This window comes from Periplaneta americana, chromosome 13 (assembly GCF_040183065.1).
Source record: "Periplaneta americana isolate PAMFEO1 chromosome 13, P.americana_PAMFEO1_priV1, whole genome shotgun sequence".
In the NCBI taxonomy this organism is placed as follows: Eukaryota; Metazoa; Arthropoda; class Insecta; order Blattodea; family Blattidae; genus Periplaneta; species Periplaneta americana.
In genome coordinates, this window is record NC_091129.1 from 128,147,938 (window position 1) to 128,167,362 (window position 19,425).

The 19,425-nt window shown below is 33.5% G+C and overlaps 1 protein-coding gene across 13 annotated transcripts in view; it reads left to right on the forward strand.

Annotated features, from left to right (window-relative positions):
* ewg (DNA-binding protein Ewg) overlaps positions 1-19,425 on the forward strand; it is an 86,586-nt gene that overhangs the window by 28,183 nt on the left and 38,978 nt on the right. For 9 of the 13 annotated variants that reach the window (XM_069844195.1, XM_069844197.1, XM_069844194.1 and 6 more), the window contains 4 exons: positions 7,202-7,326; positions 7,696-7,812; positions 9,950-10,258; positions 11,352-11,750. In XM_069844195.1, the coding sequence (XP_069700296.1) occupies positions 7,202-7,326; positions 7,696-7,812; positions 9,950-10,258; positions 11,352-11,750 (950 nt within the window). The remainder of the gene's footprint in view (positions 1-7,201; positions 7,327-7,695; positions 7,813-9,949; positions 10,259-11,351; positions 11,751-19,425) is intronic. The other 4 variants (XM_069844206.1, XM_069844207.1, XM_069844198.1 and 1 more) reach the window with 2 other exon arrangements.

Here is a 19,425-nt window from a genome sequence, read left to right on the forward strand (position 1 = left end):
AACACCTGCATAGAATTGGAATATATCAGTCCCCTAACTGCCCATTGTGCAACTCAAACCAAGAAATGAATTCGGAACACCTCAAAATCTGTGCTTCAGTGGCTGGTCATGATAATATCTTTGAAAAATATTGGAGTGCAAGAGGTCAAATGACTTTATTGTCAAACGCCTGGCATTAGAAAACAACAACAACATATTTCCTCTTTGTGGATATGTGCAAGTGGAGTTTTTCTCCCCAGGGGAATACACAAGTTAAATTCTACAAGTGGATGTGCAAAAAGCAAAAGTGTACTAGCATTTGATGTGTTTTATTTGTGTAGAAAATTATTCGCAATAAGGGTCCAATGTTTAATTTTCATTTAACTCGAAAATCATTTTTAGGACTTATCTCCCTTTACCCAAACACCATCGAATTTACCGCAATATTAACACAGTAAAGCAATTGTTACTTATTCAGTAATTTTACATAATTATTCTTGTAAACAATGACGATAAAACAGGTCTAGTATGCAAACATATATCCGAGAAATGTGATACTTGATTGAGCTTTAATAAATCAAACTTCAGTGAATGTGTATTTTGTTGAAAAATTGTAATTAATAAAAAAAATGTGTTTGATTTATTGAAGCTGAACTAGATATTATACATGACCCCATGGTTTCTCCTTGGTTCCATGTTTTGCAGTTAAATTTAACTTTGCTTTGCACAGTTTTATTTTAATTGTTGCACCTCAGAATATTTATTTACATTATAATTATTGTTTTTGAATGCTGTTATGGTTGTGTTATTCATTTTATGGTATTTAATGGTATCTTAAGGTTATTGTGGCATGTTATATGACATAGATTTGTCGTGTATTTTCTTTAATCAGCTAAAGTAATTTAGTCTCTTAATTAGCTCTCCTACGTAATTGTTGTCATGCAGTAGAAGAATTCCAAAGCCAGTAAGTATACCACTCCTTGACAATGTGTAAAAAATTAAAGGCTAGTGAAGTGAAGTAAGCATAATCCACTTAAAATATTATTAGTTTGATATTGAGAAGCAGTACATAGAAAACACTGCAGAAATTCAACATTTGTTTAGAGAGATTATGCCTACGTATGATATTACTTGCATTATCTAGGAACAACAAAAACAATGATTGATTTAGAATTTTTTCTTTCGTGTTGTCCTTAGATTTGTTGATGTAGGATATTTTGTTTCACATATCTTTAGATTTGGTGTAAGTTTGTTTCCAATTTTTATACCAGTACTCTTGCCACAACAAATTTTTTTTATTTTTTATTTTAGTGGAGTTGCTCAAGAACATGTGCTGTGAAAAGTACAAAGATAAGAAGTGAAACCTAGCTTTGGTATATGTTATGTGTAAGAAATATTAATCTTAAATACAGGCGTTTTTCTGAAAGTTATATCTCCTACATTCTTTCACAAATACTACTGGAGGTGAGAAATGAAATCTGCAGTGTCGTAATTCAGGTCTTTATGCGCTTGCTGTTGTTGTCCACAAAACCACCTTCACGTTCTCTACATGTTCTTTCTGCCTGTGGTTATATTCGTACACTCATTATGTTACAAAATAGGAAGCTGCATTTGTCATCCTTCCAACCTCTAGAGTATCGAGCTGTTCTCAACTTAGTGGTTACTGTGCTTGGCATAGGAACTGAGACTGATGGGTACAAAGCTAGTTGAGGATTATAAAATCATTAACATGGTTTTTGTTGGTAGCAAAGTAAAGCTGAATGGCCCATATTGTAGATTTGTGACGTGTAAAAGAATTCTGCCTGTGACTGAGAAGGTCCTAGACAAAATTTACCACTCATTTCTCATCCACTTCAAAACTAAACTTTGGGGGCCGTATTCATAGACATTTTTAGTGCGGGCTTCCTGTGGATGATCAGCGTTTTTTGTATTCATAAACCAGTGTTAGCGATAGGATATGATTTGAATTCTGTACAAGTAACCTGTGGATAGCCGGGGCTAGCTTAGTACGCTCGTAGTGCGTTCTGCGAAATGTCTATGAATAGCACCCTGGATGGTTTAAGTGTACATCAGTTTCTTTTTCATCCTCAACCTGTAATCCAATTATCCAGAATGCCCATAAGAATTGTTCCTTTTAACATTGCATTGCAATGTTGTGTTGTGTTCTTCAAAACTACTTCTGCATCACACACAAGTGCTAATATTAATTGACTGTCAGTTATCCATAAAATACCTGCAGATGTTGAATTTCAAAGATCAAGAATAGTTTTCTGTCATGCATTTATGCTTGTAACTATGTAGTTGTTGGCTAAAAATAATATTCGAAAAAACATATCACTTACTTTAGTTCTATTTCGTATTTTTTTTTTTTTCCAAAACTTAAATTATATTCTCTATTCCTGGAAATTTTGGAATACATACAAAGAATATACGTAGTTCTAGTGAAGGCACTTTACCTAGTCAAGCTGCTAATTTATGATTAGATACATACCGAAAATAAAATCTAGTCGCAGATGAACATTCTTCTTGTAACTTGAAAACTTTAAACGAAATAATTACTTACAATTAATTTTGTTTTTCAGATAAGTGGGTTATATAAATTTGTAAAAATATTCTAGTTTTTCAATCATATGACACCTAGTTTTAATATTCCTTAACACTTATTAATACATTATGTGTTAAAATATATAAAGTAAAATATTTGTACAAAAGTTTTTGCCTTTTGGGGCATCTTTAGGCACTTGATAATGCAATATCTATTTAACTTCAATCATAGTGAATATAGTATTTGTGTTGCATCATTCTATGAAAGTAATGTTATTCCTAATATGTTAATGGTAAGTAAGTAGTGATACAAGTGTTCATCTTATGAGTTTTATGATTACATATGTTTTTGTTTGGTAGTAATATTTTCAATTAATTACATTAGACATGTGTATTTAACAAATTTTAACTATAGTAATGTTAATAGAATAATGATAACTTATTTATACACATGTCTAATGAAATTAATTGAAAATATTACTATCCAACAAAAACATATGTAATCATAAAACTCATGAAAATGAACACATGTATCAATACTTACTTACTGTTAACATATTAGAAATAACATTACTTTCATAGAATGATGTAACACAAATACTATATTCACTATGATTGAAGTTAAATAGATATCGCATTAACAAGTGCCTAAAGATGCCTTAAAAGGCGAAAACATTTGTACAAATATCTTACTTTATATATTTTAACAAGTAATCAATATATTAATAAGTTTTAATATTAAAACTAGATAAGCCATATGATTGAAAAAGTAGAATATTTTTGTAAATTTTAAATAATTATTCATTATAAGACATGTCTCTAAAAATTATCACATTGAATTAATTTAATAACAAATTATGTTTGTGCATGTCCAATGTCTAGACTTTTGTAAAATAACAATAGTCAAAGTTTTACTATATAATAAATGTATATATGACATATGGTCTCACTGCTATCCATTCATAATATGACAAACAACGAGCTGATATTTCTCTTCATTGATCATTTCAGCATAGAATGCACTCACCTTGCTATCACAAAATTTGTGATGTGTAATTTGTAATTTTTAATGTGTGTAACAATGTCATTATTAAGTGAGCAAAATTAAGACATTGTATCTTTCTTATAAAAAGCAGTCTTGTATATCCTTTTGCTATGAATGTTGTGCTTGTTCACACGCCCACTGAAGTAAAAGCTACACTTATTATTAAATACAAATATCATTTCTATGTTTTCTATGCTGCAAATGCTGCAAACATTAAACATTTGTATATAATGTAAAAACTTCAGTTTTTTTTTCTTACACAAATAGTTTCAATACTGTATTTTATTTTGTTTTTGAGAAGAAATTAAATTCTTGAAGTGATTGTGTTTATTTCTAATAGCTATGTATTGTTCATATAGTACAGGGAAGTTCTTTAAAAAGCCACTGAAGTTTACAAAACGTATTCCCCCCCCCCCCCCCCAAATTCTCTTTGTTGGTAATCCAGTCTTACTGGTTTCAGCATCAACAGATGTAGTACTTGTTTAGACCAAACGACTGCAATTGGTGGGTAGTTTTGTAGTCATATAGTAAAATGAGGTATTAGTCTTCAACACCATATTTGAGACAGCAAACAGTGTTCATGGAGAAAGTGCCAGTACTATATATCAGAAAATTCGATAAGTTGTTCCCAGATGAAATGTTGGAAATCCCTTTACTGTCATTGCAAGTTATCTTGAACCTTACATCCCCTAAGTCTGTCTTTGGAACTGCTCGGTACGGCGTGTACTCATCAACGTAACGGCACGGCAAGGATGCCCCTCCCTCGGGTAACGTGACTCTTTTCAGAAAACGTTGGTTCTTTTACCTTATGGCTCTCTACTGTAAAAGAACTTGGTTCAATACATAGTTTTAAGAGGAGAACATAGTTTCGTAGCAAGCTTTAATTAACCTGTAATGAGTAAGTATTTAAATATAATCGTGTGTACACTCCTCTCTCATCCGGGCTGGGGACCAGCAATGGAGGAGTTACTACAGCTACTTCTGTACATAATATAGGCCTGCATGACTTACACCTTCAGCTAATATGTACATATTCTTATAACAATATTTTACAGGCTTATTATTTGAATTTACATTAATTTACAATTATACACAATCCATATCCCTATCATTGCTGCCATCATCGCTTGTTCCAAAATTAATTATTTCGTCAATGGCATCATCCATTCGGAATTATCTTCTTAATCGTAGACTATGTACTACTTTCTGAACACGATAGAATTCTTCGATTGTAACCCGAATAACATGTTGATCGAAGTCGTCCACTTCAACTTTACACAAGTCCTAATTCTGGAATGAAATAATATGTTTAGTAGAACTATAAGAAAATAATAACTTACAATAGTAATTCATTATGTCGTTCACAGTACACACACTGTTGTACATAACTATTATAGCAATAATTTCTAAACATTACATAACTATTCTTTCCCGAGTAGTGTGAGGTTCATTCGGTTGTAATTCAATATTATTCTTAATTCTCTTCACGGAACTAATACTTTTGCCATAGTATTTAGCCGCTCTCTCATATTCCTTAGCAAGAGGTTCCAGCAAATATTTGTTTAATTTTTCCTCCTCACAACGCTTAATTTTATTATATTTGCGATAATTTCTCTTTCTCGGCTATGGGTAACAGCGTTACTTTTTCTCCGCGGTGGTGTGATTTCACCATAATTACTACCCTGTGGTTGCTGCTCCATGTTAACACTACTGGTACGCAGTGAAGGAAATAGCTCTATGTTTCTTGACAAGAGATTATGCTGCGGAGCATGCGCAAACAACTCAGTTGGCTCCACCCGCGTTACGCGCTTCCTTCCCTCTGCCCCTCTGTCCCCGCTCAGAAGGTTCAAGATAACTTGCATTAACAGTACATATTTCAAATGTCAAGAATATGAAAAGTATGTTGAACAGTCAGCATTTACAAGATTATTTGACCCATACCCTTTCAGTAAAAAAAAAATAAAGAAAGAAAATGTTGCCACAATTTTATTGATACCATTTCTTTACCGAATTGATAAAGGAAAAGTAATTTTGCGAAAGTCAGTAATTATAAACTCACCAACAAACATTGCCAATCATTCAGTGGCTACAGTTCATGAGGATCGCAATGTAAATAATGATGTGTGACCCACGTTGTCCTTCGATTGCAACTAATGTAAAACAATAGAATCCCTCTTAACTGGGACCAAAGGGACCAGGTTAGTTCCAGATACGAGATTTTGCCGGATAATTGAATAAATACCTGTATATACAACAAAAAAAAAAGTTGTATTTCATGGTGCCAAATATTGAAACTGCAGCCATGTGAAGCTTATTTCTCTTATCACTTGCTCATAACTGGATAAACATGAAAACTGTGTGGACACATCATACAACACAAATAATACACTAATTCTAGGTTCGAATATTCATTGAAAATGAAAGTTCATGCGAACCTCCTAATGTGGCAACACGGCCTGAGATAACTAAATAAACATAAAAACTGTGAGGATTTTCTTTATCAAAACACATCACACAACACAAATAATACCCTAATTTTAGGTTCGAATATTCACTGAAAATGAAAGTTCGTGCGAACTTTCTAATGTGGCACAACTGATGGCCCATTATTATTATTTTTTTTTTGGTCTAGCCAAAAGTACCGTTGTTTTAGAATTGCCAGTTACGTGGGATTTTACTGTACTTATAATATATTGGATAAGCTTGAGGACAAAGTGTATCTAATAATTCTCATTTCCTATATGAACTTGGAAGAAAATAGCAAGGAAGAAATGTTTAATATGCCACACACAGAACTCCAAAGTTGTGAGATGTAAGATGAGAATACAGACAAACAAGTAATCACTCTGAGCGTCTGCTGCAAATATCAGGTACATTATCTTTATGTATACTCACAAAAGCAGGTTACATTTTACTGGCAGATGTTTCGCTAAAGAGAGCACAGCTGTATGAAAGGTGGCATCTAGTGGTATTTGTAAAGAATTTCCTTGTAGTTTGAAATACTTCAATTTTGAATTCTAAAAATAATAGTTTGTGATATTATTTTGTTTTTCACTGTAAGGTGATGTAGAAATAAATTGTTATATTTCCAGCATTGTTTACATAATATTAATAATGATAATTATCTTTCAGTTGTTATGAAATATGTATTCCTTATATTATATTCGTTCAGTTTGTAATTGAACTATATAAGAAGGTCAGTTATAACACAAAATCCATAGCTGTCTAATATAAAATATATTGTGTAACACTGACGTCAAAAGTTTTTAATCTCAAAGCCTATAGTACAGTTCTTGAAGACATCTTAACCAGTCCATTGTTGTATAAGAGAAAGAATTAATTTCTTGCTTTACCATACATTGTCCAGAAAGTGCAGACAGTTAAGAATTATATAGAGTTAGCTATATGCTTTCTTATAGCATTACTGTAACATAGCAGGCAATAAATTGTTCTATTAGAGCAAGGATACATAAAAACAATAAAAACGTTGATATAAAAGATACATATTCATATGTTATGAACATAATATAGTTAAAAATACTGGATGTAAACGTGACGCTTTGTTTTTTGAGGATATATTCACAGATAGATGTATTGCTATTTTACATTATTTTAATTGTTAATAAAACACAGGACCAGTAGGTGTTGCTGCTGCAGCAGCCATTGTCTCTGCAAAGAAAAGAAAACGCCCTCATTCATTTGAGACCAACCCGTCCATTAGGAAACGTCAGCAAAATAGACTGCTCAGAAAATTAAGAGTAAGTAACATTACTTTGGTTTATGTGCTGTACAATAATTTTTATGGAAAATCATCTTCTTGTGATGAAAATTAGCTCTCTAATGTAATAATTGTTTTTATATGACTTTAAAAATGTTGATAAGTAATTTATCATTATAGTCGTTTTTCTGATCTTAATATGAACAACTAGCACGTGTGAATAATGCCTTTGTATCCTTAATTACAACCACAGTCAATTAAAATATGTTTAATTGAATAATTGAACATTCAGTATTTCTTTGTGCTTTCACTCAACAAGAAGTAAAGATACAGTTTACAGAATGTATCTCTATTTATTATATAGATGAATAAAAGTAATTTAAATTTGACTTTTCCCCCCAAATTTTAGCAAACAATAGACGAATTTGCAACTCGAGTTGGGCAGCAAGCTGTTGTTGTTGTGGCGACACCTGGAAAACCTCAGAACAGTTTTAGAGTATTTGGTGCAAAGCCGTTAGAAGATGTGGTACGTATGAAACATACCACTATAATGAAAGCAGTGATGTATGACACCCTTTAAATTTGAGGAGACTGTTATGACAGTGACACAGAACTTAATATTGCTCTCCTTCACCTCATTTTAATTTTTTAATATTCACTCTTAATTTCCTTTATTTTTAATCACTCTGTTTTTTTATTATTTTCTTCCTGACATTCTAATCTCATGCAACCCGGGTTTTTAGAGGAGAATTGTTAATTTCGCCTTCTTGTTTGAATTTGTAATTTGTTTCCTTAAATTTTGTATTTTAAGTACCAGTAGGTCGAGTTTGGCTGAAATCTTATCTATCCTGCAGTGAAATGTGCACTTACAATTGCATCCATTTTCACTACATCATCATTATCATCATATTCGTGCTCTTCAGTAAGCAACCTGCAAATAAATTTAAAACCTATATTGACCTAGATATACGGGATTATATAGGAAACCCATAGGCATAAACTGACTTGCTTAATCCCTATCAAATCCTTAAGAACCAACGAGAAGTTTCCAAGATACTGTATATGGTTGAGGCTTCATTTAATTCAGAATATGGAGCAGGATATATGAAGTTTCTTCTTTCTTCCCACATTACACATGAAATAATTAGTGGTATCTATGATTTGTAGTACTCTTTTCGAGAAATGTGTACAACAATTAGTCTTTTCGATGCACTGTTGTTTGTTAAGACATGCATAACTTCTTCAGACTGCCAACAATGTTAGAAAGTTAAATTAGTGCCCACACATGTTTCATACAGGAAAAAAAATTGTTTTGCCCTCGTCTGATTTCTTTATATATCTTAAACATTTGTACATCCAATGCATATGCATATGCTGTCTTTCAATTAACACAGATCTATTCAATGCACATTATTTACACTTACAGGCACAACTTGAATTTCGACGCATGTTTAACAAAGAACCACCACATAAATAAATTCATGCCTTTTGTGATAATCATCTGGATGAAGTGCATGTAACAGTTGAAGTTTATAAGGAGCCAGTGAAGACGTTTCTTGAAAGCTCTATGTTGTTTTCGGAAGTCTAATTATCAGTTACATTTACAAACTGATATCTTTGGACTCTGAACAAATACTCTTTGGATGACTTCTGTTTCATCATTTGTCGATGGACTTCCAGTATTTTTTTTCTCCAGTAAGCTTCCACTCTTTTTCAACTGTCCATCCCAATGACGAATATTACTTTCGTGTGTATTTATTTTTATCTGGTACCAATATTACATTCAGAAAATATAATCCTGAAACCTCACCACGACTTTTGGGATACAGTGTAGCATCACAGTTAACATCTAATGTCTGTAGGTACAGTTCACACCTAATCATTGGCTGAACTCTTACACCCACACTGAAGGAGGAGGGTTCGATCTGGTGCTGTGGATTGAATTCGGCGTAGCTCAGTGGTCAGAGCACTTGGTACATAGAACTAAGGACCCGGGTTCGAACCCCGGCACCGGAGCGAATTTTTCTCCTCAAATATTAATTGTCTTACACCCATGATTGCACCATTTTGTATAATAAGATGAAGAGATAGTTGTTGTTGTTGTTTAGTCAATTGTCCGAAGACAGGTTTGAACCTCATAAGTAACACCAATAAGACATCACTCATGAGGCAACTAGGCCAGGAGATAATGGTGTAGGGTGGCCAGTTTCTTTTCCCCCTCCAATGCATACGTCGCCAATTAGCTACATATAAGAAGTAGTATATCTACCAGAATTTAAAAGTGGTAGTTTTTATAGCATATATGTGACACCAATGTGTGCAAGCTTCCGTATATGATCCAACATAGTCTTTGTACTGCTAATCAGAGTCCAGAATCAGCACACAAGAACTGTGTACAAAAACATTACAGGTGTCAATCATATAGTTTTAGTAAAGGTGATGCAAGATTGAAATATACTGAGCAGTAGAATTAAATTCAAGCCTTTCTATAGAAGGACTAGATACTTACTATCCTTCTCTGATTTATAGGGTGCAAAGAATTTTAAAAGCTTAATGCAGAGTGTTATGAAACATACTGGTGTTATATATTTAATGTATAACATTTTTTTCTACTTTGAATGTATTATTAATCTAATTAGGTAATATTTTATATTTAAATATAGATTAAAAACATCCGATCAATGATAATGGAGGAGCTTGAGAGTGCATTGGCACAACAAGCGCCGCCACCTGTACAGGAAGATCCATCACTTTACGAATTACCTCCCCTCATCATTGATGGGATTCCAACCCCTGTGGAAAAGATGACGCAGGCCCAACTTAGAGCTTTTATACCGTTGATGCTCAAGTATTCTACAGGGAGAGGTAAACCTGGATGGGGGAGAGAGTCCACAAGGCCTCCATGGTGGCCTAAAGAATTACCATGGGCAAATGTAAGAATGGATGCTCGGTCCGAGGAGGAGAAGCAGAAGGTAAATAAAAATTGTTGTCAATTCCTTCCACTTAATCTATGTGAACTTCCTAGGTGGTTGGGGTATTTGGTAGATTCCCTCTTTAGTCTTCTAGATAACGAACTTATGTTTGATTTTGAGAAATATTTGCAGATGTGTTTTCCCATTTTCCCCCGGTTTTTTTTTTTTTTTTTTGTGTGTTTTCACACTTTCTATTTGCCAATTTTATTTTTCTTTTTTTTGTATTTTAAGTACATCTTTAACATATCTGATCATTTGGATGAAATAATTTAGCTGTTACACGATGTATTTCAACAAAACTTAGTACGATGCAGTATAAGAAGCTTGACATTGTCATTGCTGAAACATAGATTCGTGCTAAATAGCACAATATGGAAAAAGAAATACAGAAAGCTAAAATAAATACTTTCTGACTTCCAAGTGTCTTGACAGAATGAAATTCTCTTTAGAATAAATGATTATGCAGATGGTTAGCATTTATTACATTATGTCAGTTGCTAAGAGAGCAGCCTGGTCTTACAATAAATTCCAATCCAATAGCAGTGTGATTATGATTGGTGTAGTCGAAAAGTATTTTTGTAAAATAATGTTACAAGAATTCTATTGAAATATTTTAAAATACTTAGTTCTCCAAGAAAACAATTTATTTTGAGGAGAATTTCATAGAAGAAATTATTTTTAATAAGGGGGCATGTAGTAGCATCACAGTTAAGGCACTACATTGTAAGCTGGAAGATCTCAGATTCGATTCCTGATGGGGTCATGATTTTCTCCATTGATTTAATCCTTACGGCCGCACTATGGCTCTGGGGTTTACTCAGCATCTAATAGAAATGAGTACCATGGCTATTTTCTGGAGGTAAATGCAGTGAGCATGTAGAACTGACATCCCTACTGCTATTAATGCAGATTGTCTTACAGGTGGGAGCAAAAAAAAAAAAAAGCAATGAAGTTATACCAAGCAGTTTATTTCCCAAGTAAGATTTTCTTGTAGTCATACGCAATTTTCATATCTTCATTTGTGTCATATTATTAACTTATTCTTGTAGTGCGTCAGTCTGTTTGTTAATGAATATGTATATGTGAAATTCAGTGCCGGAATTTGCAGATCTCATGGACTCATGCACTTCGGCAAATCGTTATAAACTGCTATAAATATCATGGCAGAGAAGACCTTCTCCCAGCTTTTAGTGAAGAGGACGAGAAAGCAAATGCAGCAGCTGGAGCGAATGCTTCAGCACCTGGTGCAAATGGTGGGACTGGAACAGCGGGAGGTGGAAGTGGTGGAGGAGGGCCTAATGGAGGAAGTGGTAGTGGAGGCAGCAGTAGTGGAGCAACTACGGTGGGCACAGTGCTAAAGTTACACGGCCACAAACTTCAGACCGCCACACAGAGCCCTGGTGCAGGTGCAGGCGGCGGCGGAGGGGCAGGAGGCGGTATCGCCACCGCGCAACTTGCCACCGCCTCGCCCATTACTGCCACTACGGCACAGGTTTGCCGATATATGATGCAGTATTGTTGTTTCTTTTTATTTCTTATTTTTTACAAATCCGTGGCATTTTTATGTCTGGTGATGAAATACAGTAGCATGTTACAAACTCGTAAACTTACCGTAATGTATTCCTTTCCAATGTTGAGCACTTTACACTTAATGCATTGGCTTTTCTGGTTTGAACTTGACTTATTTGATACCTATTTTCAACCTGTGCTCCTTTTAGTAGGATGTTGAGAGATATTGCTACATTTATAAAGTTGTGGACCAGTAAGATTTTGAATTTTTATATTCCTACTTTTTTTCTACAGATGTCTCTGTAGGTATGACCTATCTGGGCATAATTTTGTCTATTCATTGCTAGTCTTGAAGGAAAGGATATTTTATATGCAGTATAACTACTGCTTTCGTCTAGTGACATTGCTTTTGCATCTGACAGAAGATACACATGGGATTTTTTTCTGTTAAAATTCCCATTACTCTCAGTTGAATTCAAACCTTAAGTACTGTAATCAAAAAAAAAAAAAAAAAAAAACATTGCAGCCACTGTTAATGTCAACACTTGAATGAAACTCTGTGGGACTAATTATTTATTATTATTATTATTATTATTATTATTATTATTATTATTATTATTATTATTATTATTATTATTATTATTATTATTATTATTTGCTCAAATGTGGATTTTTCTTGAAAGGTGATTTTGACATAGTAATATAAGCTTACATGAGCTGAGAGTAGAAATTAAAACACCTCCAGACCATGTAACTACATTATATTTACATATTCTTAATACTGATTCAAATTTGTTATTAGTAAACACACATAAACGATAAATTTTCACAAAAACACATATTTTTAAGTACTGTAATTAAATTTACAATTTTCATATGCTTTCTATACAATAGCATCTCTACAAGCTTACTTTCAATTGAGACATCGATGCAGACTATCGAATGCAATGTATTGTTGCTAGTGTCACATTGGTGTGATCATGCCTTATACACAAGTAGATTACAAACATTTGGAATGGTCTAAAAGAAAACTTACAAATTAAACCAAACCCTTTAACTCTATTAAATATAGAATATAATCTAAATTTAACAGAAGAAATACTAAAATCAGAAGTAAACACTGAAATACTGAAACAATTGTCTTTAGAGACAATTAATATTAGGTACCCTCCACAAAACTGGCTTCATTTATACACCGACGGATCCTTGATCTCCAGAGAACAAGTTACATGCTGTCTCTTCTCACTTTATAGATCACTTGGATATGGAACAACAAGTTTTGATGGTGAAATCGTTGCAATAAGTGAATGTCTCGGGAATCTTCTATGCCACATCAATAAATTTAGGAATGCAGTTATATTGTCAGACTCCAAAGCAGCTATTCTATCAATCGTCTCTAAACACACACCTTCATCTCAAACAGCAGAAATAACTAAAATGCTCTCTCAATTAATATCACTCAATAATAGAATTGTATTCCAATGGATACCATCCCATTGTGGAATCCTGGGAAACGAGAATGCAGATGCTTTAGCAAAGAAGGGCAGCACTGCTACTTACAGACCTGTTACTAAATCTACGTATTACTCTGTGAAGAGATTTATTAAATCTACATACTTAGACTTCAACAAACAAAATTTGATAACATAATCCCAAGGGAAAAAATGGAACTCTCTGCATCAAAATCCACAGTTAATTCCCGATTTACCACGAAAATCGTCTGTAGCTGCATTTAGATTGGCAACAGGCCATGATTGTTTGGCCAAACACCTGCATAGAATTGGAATATATCAGTCCCCTAACTGCCCATTGTGCAACTCAAACCAAGAAATGGATTCGGAACACCTCAAAATCTGTGCTTCATTGGCTGGTCATGATAACATCTTTGAAAAATATTGGAGTGCAAGAGGTCAAATGACTTTATTGTCAAACGCCTGGCTTTAGAAAACAACAACAACATTTGGAATGGTTTTTTAATTGAGTTAAAAGTGGTTATGTATTGTATTCACAAATCCATTCAAGCGGGATTTTCCTTAAGTGAGTTTCTTAAAAATGAGAATCAATTACATAGAGTGTAGTTCTACCTGGACTTCGGAAATCATTCCTTAAAAATATGAATATTAAAACTAAGTTTTACTGTACATTCCGTACATTGAAGTTTGCGACTTGACAGTAAAGTGAAAGACCACTGACACATATAGGTAACATTCCAGAAGATGGTGTCCTCAGTGATCTAGTGGTTACTGTGCAAGTGTTGTAGTTTTAAATTTGACTGAGAATGATGAACTTTAAGTAAAATACAATTCTAAGCGAGGCTTTCATGAGAAATGGAAATAAAATAGTTGGTTTATTTTTATAAGAAATCCCTTTGTTCTTGAATAAAGGTGAATATAGACAAAATTCCATGTCCATATCTATCATTACCTTTTAGAAACTTTTCGAAAAAGATGTCAACATGACAGCAATTCTAGAGATAACCAATAGAAAAGAATGGAAATATGTTAACTTTATTCAAAGTACAATCACCGATCCACCATTCTGTGTCTGACAATATCTATTGAGATCCTAAATTGAAAATGGGTATCATTTAAGCCAATGCAAACCGAGAAGAGCAAATAAGAAGAGTGTCAAGTAGCTATATGACATTGGAAATAAACCACCACTTCAGGAGATTACAGTGAATAGCATCACTTTGTTAATAATAATCATAACACTTGAAAATATGGCTATAATATTTAATATTTGTTTCATTTAGATAAAAAAATACGCTGCAAGTACACACAAATTAATAAAACTAATGCAAGAAAAATAAGTAATAAACAGTACTTGAATGTACTACTTAACATCCTACATAACATTGGCATTTGGACAGATTTTATTTAATTTAGACATTTTCTCGATTATACAAGGATAAATTCTTGTGCAAATGCATGTGCTCTGTTCAAAAATTTGTGAGTAATGAATGATAGAAGATTGTTCAATATTATATAATTATTCTAACTCCACTGAATCTTACATGACAAGAATTAATTTATAAATGTATTTGGTTTTAAGAAATTTATAATTTTTTCATCTTCACTTCATGGCTTGGGCTTAAGCTCATTCTGACTTCACTGTTAAAATTACTTGTCAGAGTTTCTGACCATCGTTTCCAAAGTCTACCATGATCTCTCCTACCAGCTGGTTCAACAGTTCAATACTAATTTTGGAATGAATACATTTATCAAGCGAGACTCTGGAGTAATTGGACAGGTGACTCACCAAGTCATTTTTACGCGAAATACAGAACCTTTAAAATAATAATAATAATAATAATAATTGGCTGCAAAAGAGTATCTATCAGATACAGGGGGAGAGCCATTAATCCTTCCCATTGAAGGCTTTAAGGAACCAATCTGGACAAACACCTAATGTCCCATCCCTACCTTCCCGTGGTGCATCTGTTAGTAAGCATAATTTTACGAGCTGAACTAAAGGGAGGGGCTACTCATCAATTAGCACTGGTCAGCTTGATGAGTTAATGACTGAATTTGGTATAATTTTCCTCTATTCAATACCTAATTCCCTCTTTACCCTTTCCTATCCAGTCCTCTGACTGGACTCTTACTTTCTTCGACCCCAACGGCATTAGAGCATTCGAGGCCTAGGGGTTCATTTCCCTTTCCTTCCTCCTCTTTCTACTTTTCTGTTCCTAGTGCTGACCTGCTATGGCACTAAAATCGTCCTCCAGTGGCTTAAGGAGGGAAAGCTGGTGATCAACAAGATCTCCCAGCTAGGTTCAATGGACTCGTCGAACCAACAGCAGGTGTGGTCCTCCAGACATTCTGGGGGTTGTGTGTGAATGAAGTAGCCACCAAAACGTTAAAATATGGTGTTCACTTAAATCGGCTACAACTTGCCATTTTCCAGGCCATGATTGTTTGGCCAAACACGTGTATAGAATTGGAATATATCAGTCCCCTAACTGCCCATTGTGCAACTCAAACCAAGAAATGGATTCGGAACACCTCAAAATCTGTGCTTCAGTGGCTGGCCATGATAATATCTTTGAAAAATATTGGAGTGCAAGAGGTCAAATGATTTTATTGTCAAACGCCTGGCATTAGAAAACAACAACAACAACATAATAATAACAAAATTATTAACACCAACAATAGTTTCAGTTTTAATGTAATTGTCAGTGATACACAACATGGATAAGTGATATTGCATCGTGGAGTGCGAGAAGAAACCAGATGGGGGGGAAAACATCAAGAAACGAGTTTACTGCCATTTCCTATTTCAAACTACCTTACTTTATCAATTAAAATAAAACTCACCTTAATGTTTGTTTATTAATGTGCAGTCCTAAACTTTCTCTAAATGCATCTGAAATTCTATCAGAGTTTTTTTTATCCCAGCTCTTTGAACCCGATGATATTCTTTATATCAGCCTCTAAAAAGACTCGTATTTGCGAAATGCTCGTGTAACATTGCTCAAATCTGCCACACTATTATAGTTCCTTGCTCCCTTTTGACATCGATTAGTGAACACAGCCAACAAAAATGCTTTTGGAAAAACTACTGTCTCACAGCCACTTATGCTTCTCATACCATCGAGGTTTAAATTTTCAAGTGAAAGTTTTAGAACTGATACCACAGTCTACTATATACAGTCACGAAGCTTGAGTTTTGAGGGTGCTAGAAACAATAGACTGTGACGATATTATTTTGCATTGCCTGTAATGAGGCGATATTAGCGATCCTAATGGTGAGCAACTATCTAATGTTTGCATATTTACTACGTATTGAGCTTCGCGACTGTATATACTAGACTGTGCTGGTACTTTGTTTACCAGTCTACAGACTTTCTCCAAACAAAGCACTGGTCTTGGTCTTCCAGCATTTTATGTTTGTCGTCGTCTTTCCATAAAGGAAAAGTTATCTGGAGTAAGCAGTATACAATTATCTACTGGATTCATTATAATTCACGAAATAACTATAATATTACGAACAATCACACACATCACACAACAATAATTACAATTATAGTAATATCAAAAACTAACATACAAGACAACATTACAACTGGTGAACTGGCACCAAAAATTGAAATAGCATGCATGCCAACACATTGCACTTCAAACAAGTAAAGAAAACAAAAAAAATCCGAGCATTAATATAATGAGAACAGTACCTGACGCGAAAATGGTGATTAAGTTATGGTTAAGTTGTTGTGGCAACCAACTTACTTCCCCATTCCCCTTCTGGCTGGACGTAGCTCTCTTGGATGTGCTGGGTCTCATCCTCTGAAAACACGTCATAATGTAAGGATGCTGTATAGAATTTATATATCTTCTCACCATTCGTGAGCTGCCACACGGGACAAAGAGTACTTAACCATAGAAATTTTTACAAGTTCATGAAAAAGCATTGTACAGTATAGGTTTCTTAAGCAGCCAAATGTGAGCACAAGAAGATAGGTTTTGAGTAAGTTTTAATGGACGCAGACAATACGCAAATACAAATTATAATTATAAATGATATAATAAATGCATTAACGTTGAAAAAATATATACATTAAAAAAAACACATCAATGGAGAACCACCACTGTTATGTATGTAATTTATTTCCCATGAGAATTCCAATTTTCTCTGTTTCCTTGTATTCTATCTATAACTGAAAATGCATAAAGTTCTTTCCTTATCCTTGTTTATAATAATTGAAGAGTCCACTGCAAGAATGATGGATGTCACTTTCTTGTCGAAAATGAACCAAGACTGTCAATGCATAGCTTACGACATTTAGAATGTACATAGAGAGTTATATGGCATTAACACTGATAGTCATTGTCCAGTAATGATCAGAAAATCACATGTTAAGTTTTGAGCGCTAAGCATTTCAAACTTTCAATTGTTTCTCCTGCAAAATGTATTCCAAATGACATCCATCATTCTTGCAGTGGACTCTTCTATTTTTTACTTATATTGCCAATGAAAGTCTTCAATACATCACACTACTGAATGAATCCATAGCTGATGAACTAAATACAGTAACTAGGTATCAGTAACCAGTCATAATTATACTGGTGAAGAATACTGTAAAATATATTATATTGTTTGAGTAATGAAATCCATGTTAGAGAAGTTGGAAACTTGTAATAATAATAATAATAATAATAATAATAATAATAGTTTTATTTTCCCTTGCAGAGTTAAGGCCATCAGGCCTTCTCTTCCACTCGACCAGGATCAAATCACATACAGAAAAATACATACCAGTATACAAATATTAACTTAAAAAAAAAATAATAATAAATAAAATAAAAAAGAGAGAGATTGAATACATATACACAATCATTATTAACTTAAAAATAATAATAATAAAAAAAATGAATATAATAAAAAAATATTCGTAAAAGATATTTATAGTATTTTCTGCAATGCAGAGAATTGTGTTAACAATTTTTTTCAATTTAATAAGATTATTCCAATGCAATGTTCGTCTTAAACATTAAATCATAGCATAACATGATACCTGTCAAGGTACTTCATCGAAATGTTTAATACTTGCAGGGAGTGCATGTTGCAGTTTACCATTGAGTGTTTTTCTACACATTCACTCTTTCTGAAATGTGCATTACACAAGCTAGTTATACATAGGCGTGCTTTTGATTATCAATATCTTCTTAAATCTTTAAAATAAAAATTGTCCATTTAGTACATACATATATTTAATTTAAATTTACTGGATAAACTGGATAATGAATATTAGAAAGTTAGCATTGTGATGCTGCAAAAAAAAAAAAAAACATTTCGTGAGATGAAAATACATATTTGCAACATGTGTAATGCCAGACAAATTGTTTTTGACATGTTATCTCGTCTATCTGTTCAGCTTGCTGTCTGTCTGGCTGGCCGTTTGTCTATATATCCATCTGTATGTCTGTCTGTATAAAGGCTATTTTCCTGAACGGATTCATATTCAGTATTGAGGCAGATTGCTGTAATAAGTATGCGCATAAAATATTGTAATTAAAAAAAAATGAGCTTATTTGAAAGCTATGAGCAAGATTCACAGTGGCTATTTACTTAGAACACGTTTTAATTGAGGAGGAAAAGTGTCAAATTTAAAACCTTTTCAAACCAAAGGGTTGAGATCCATCAGTTATCTAATGAGATACAGAAAAAAAGTGGCATAAGTACTCACTTTTTTTTTATAGTCTTGGAAGAAAGTTTTGTCGCACAGATACTTTATAAGTTCCAGGAAGAAGGCAGTGTGCATGATCAGACATACAACGAAACAAAACTAATTTTATTACCTCAACTAGGCCTTCTCTTGTGAACCAGATTGCTTGTCCTCTGATCATGCGCACTGCCTTCTTTCTGGAACTTATAAAGTATCTGTACGACAAAACTTTTTTCTAACACTGTACATATTATCTAACCAGGTAATAGAGGTAATTTGTGACTGCAGCTCATCAGATATCAAATTTTTGAACTCAAATTTCTATAAATTGACTACCAAGTACTACATAAGTGCATTGAGAAAGTATGTGTCATTTATGTGGCACCATTCATTAAATATAATGCTATTGTATTTTCCATTACCAGCATATTTCTTAGTATTGAGGCCATGTGTAGTATGATGTGTTGTGGTGGTGTAATTATTTTTTTAT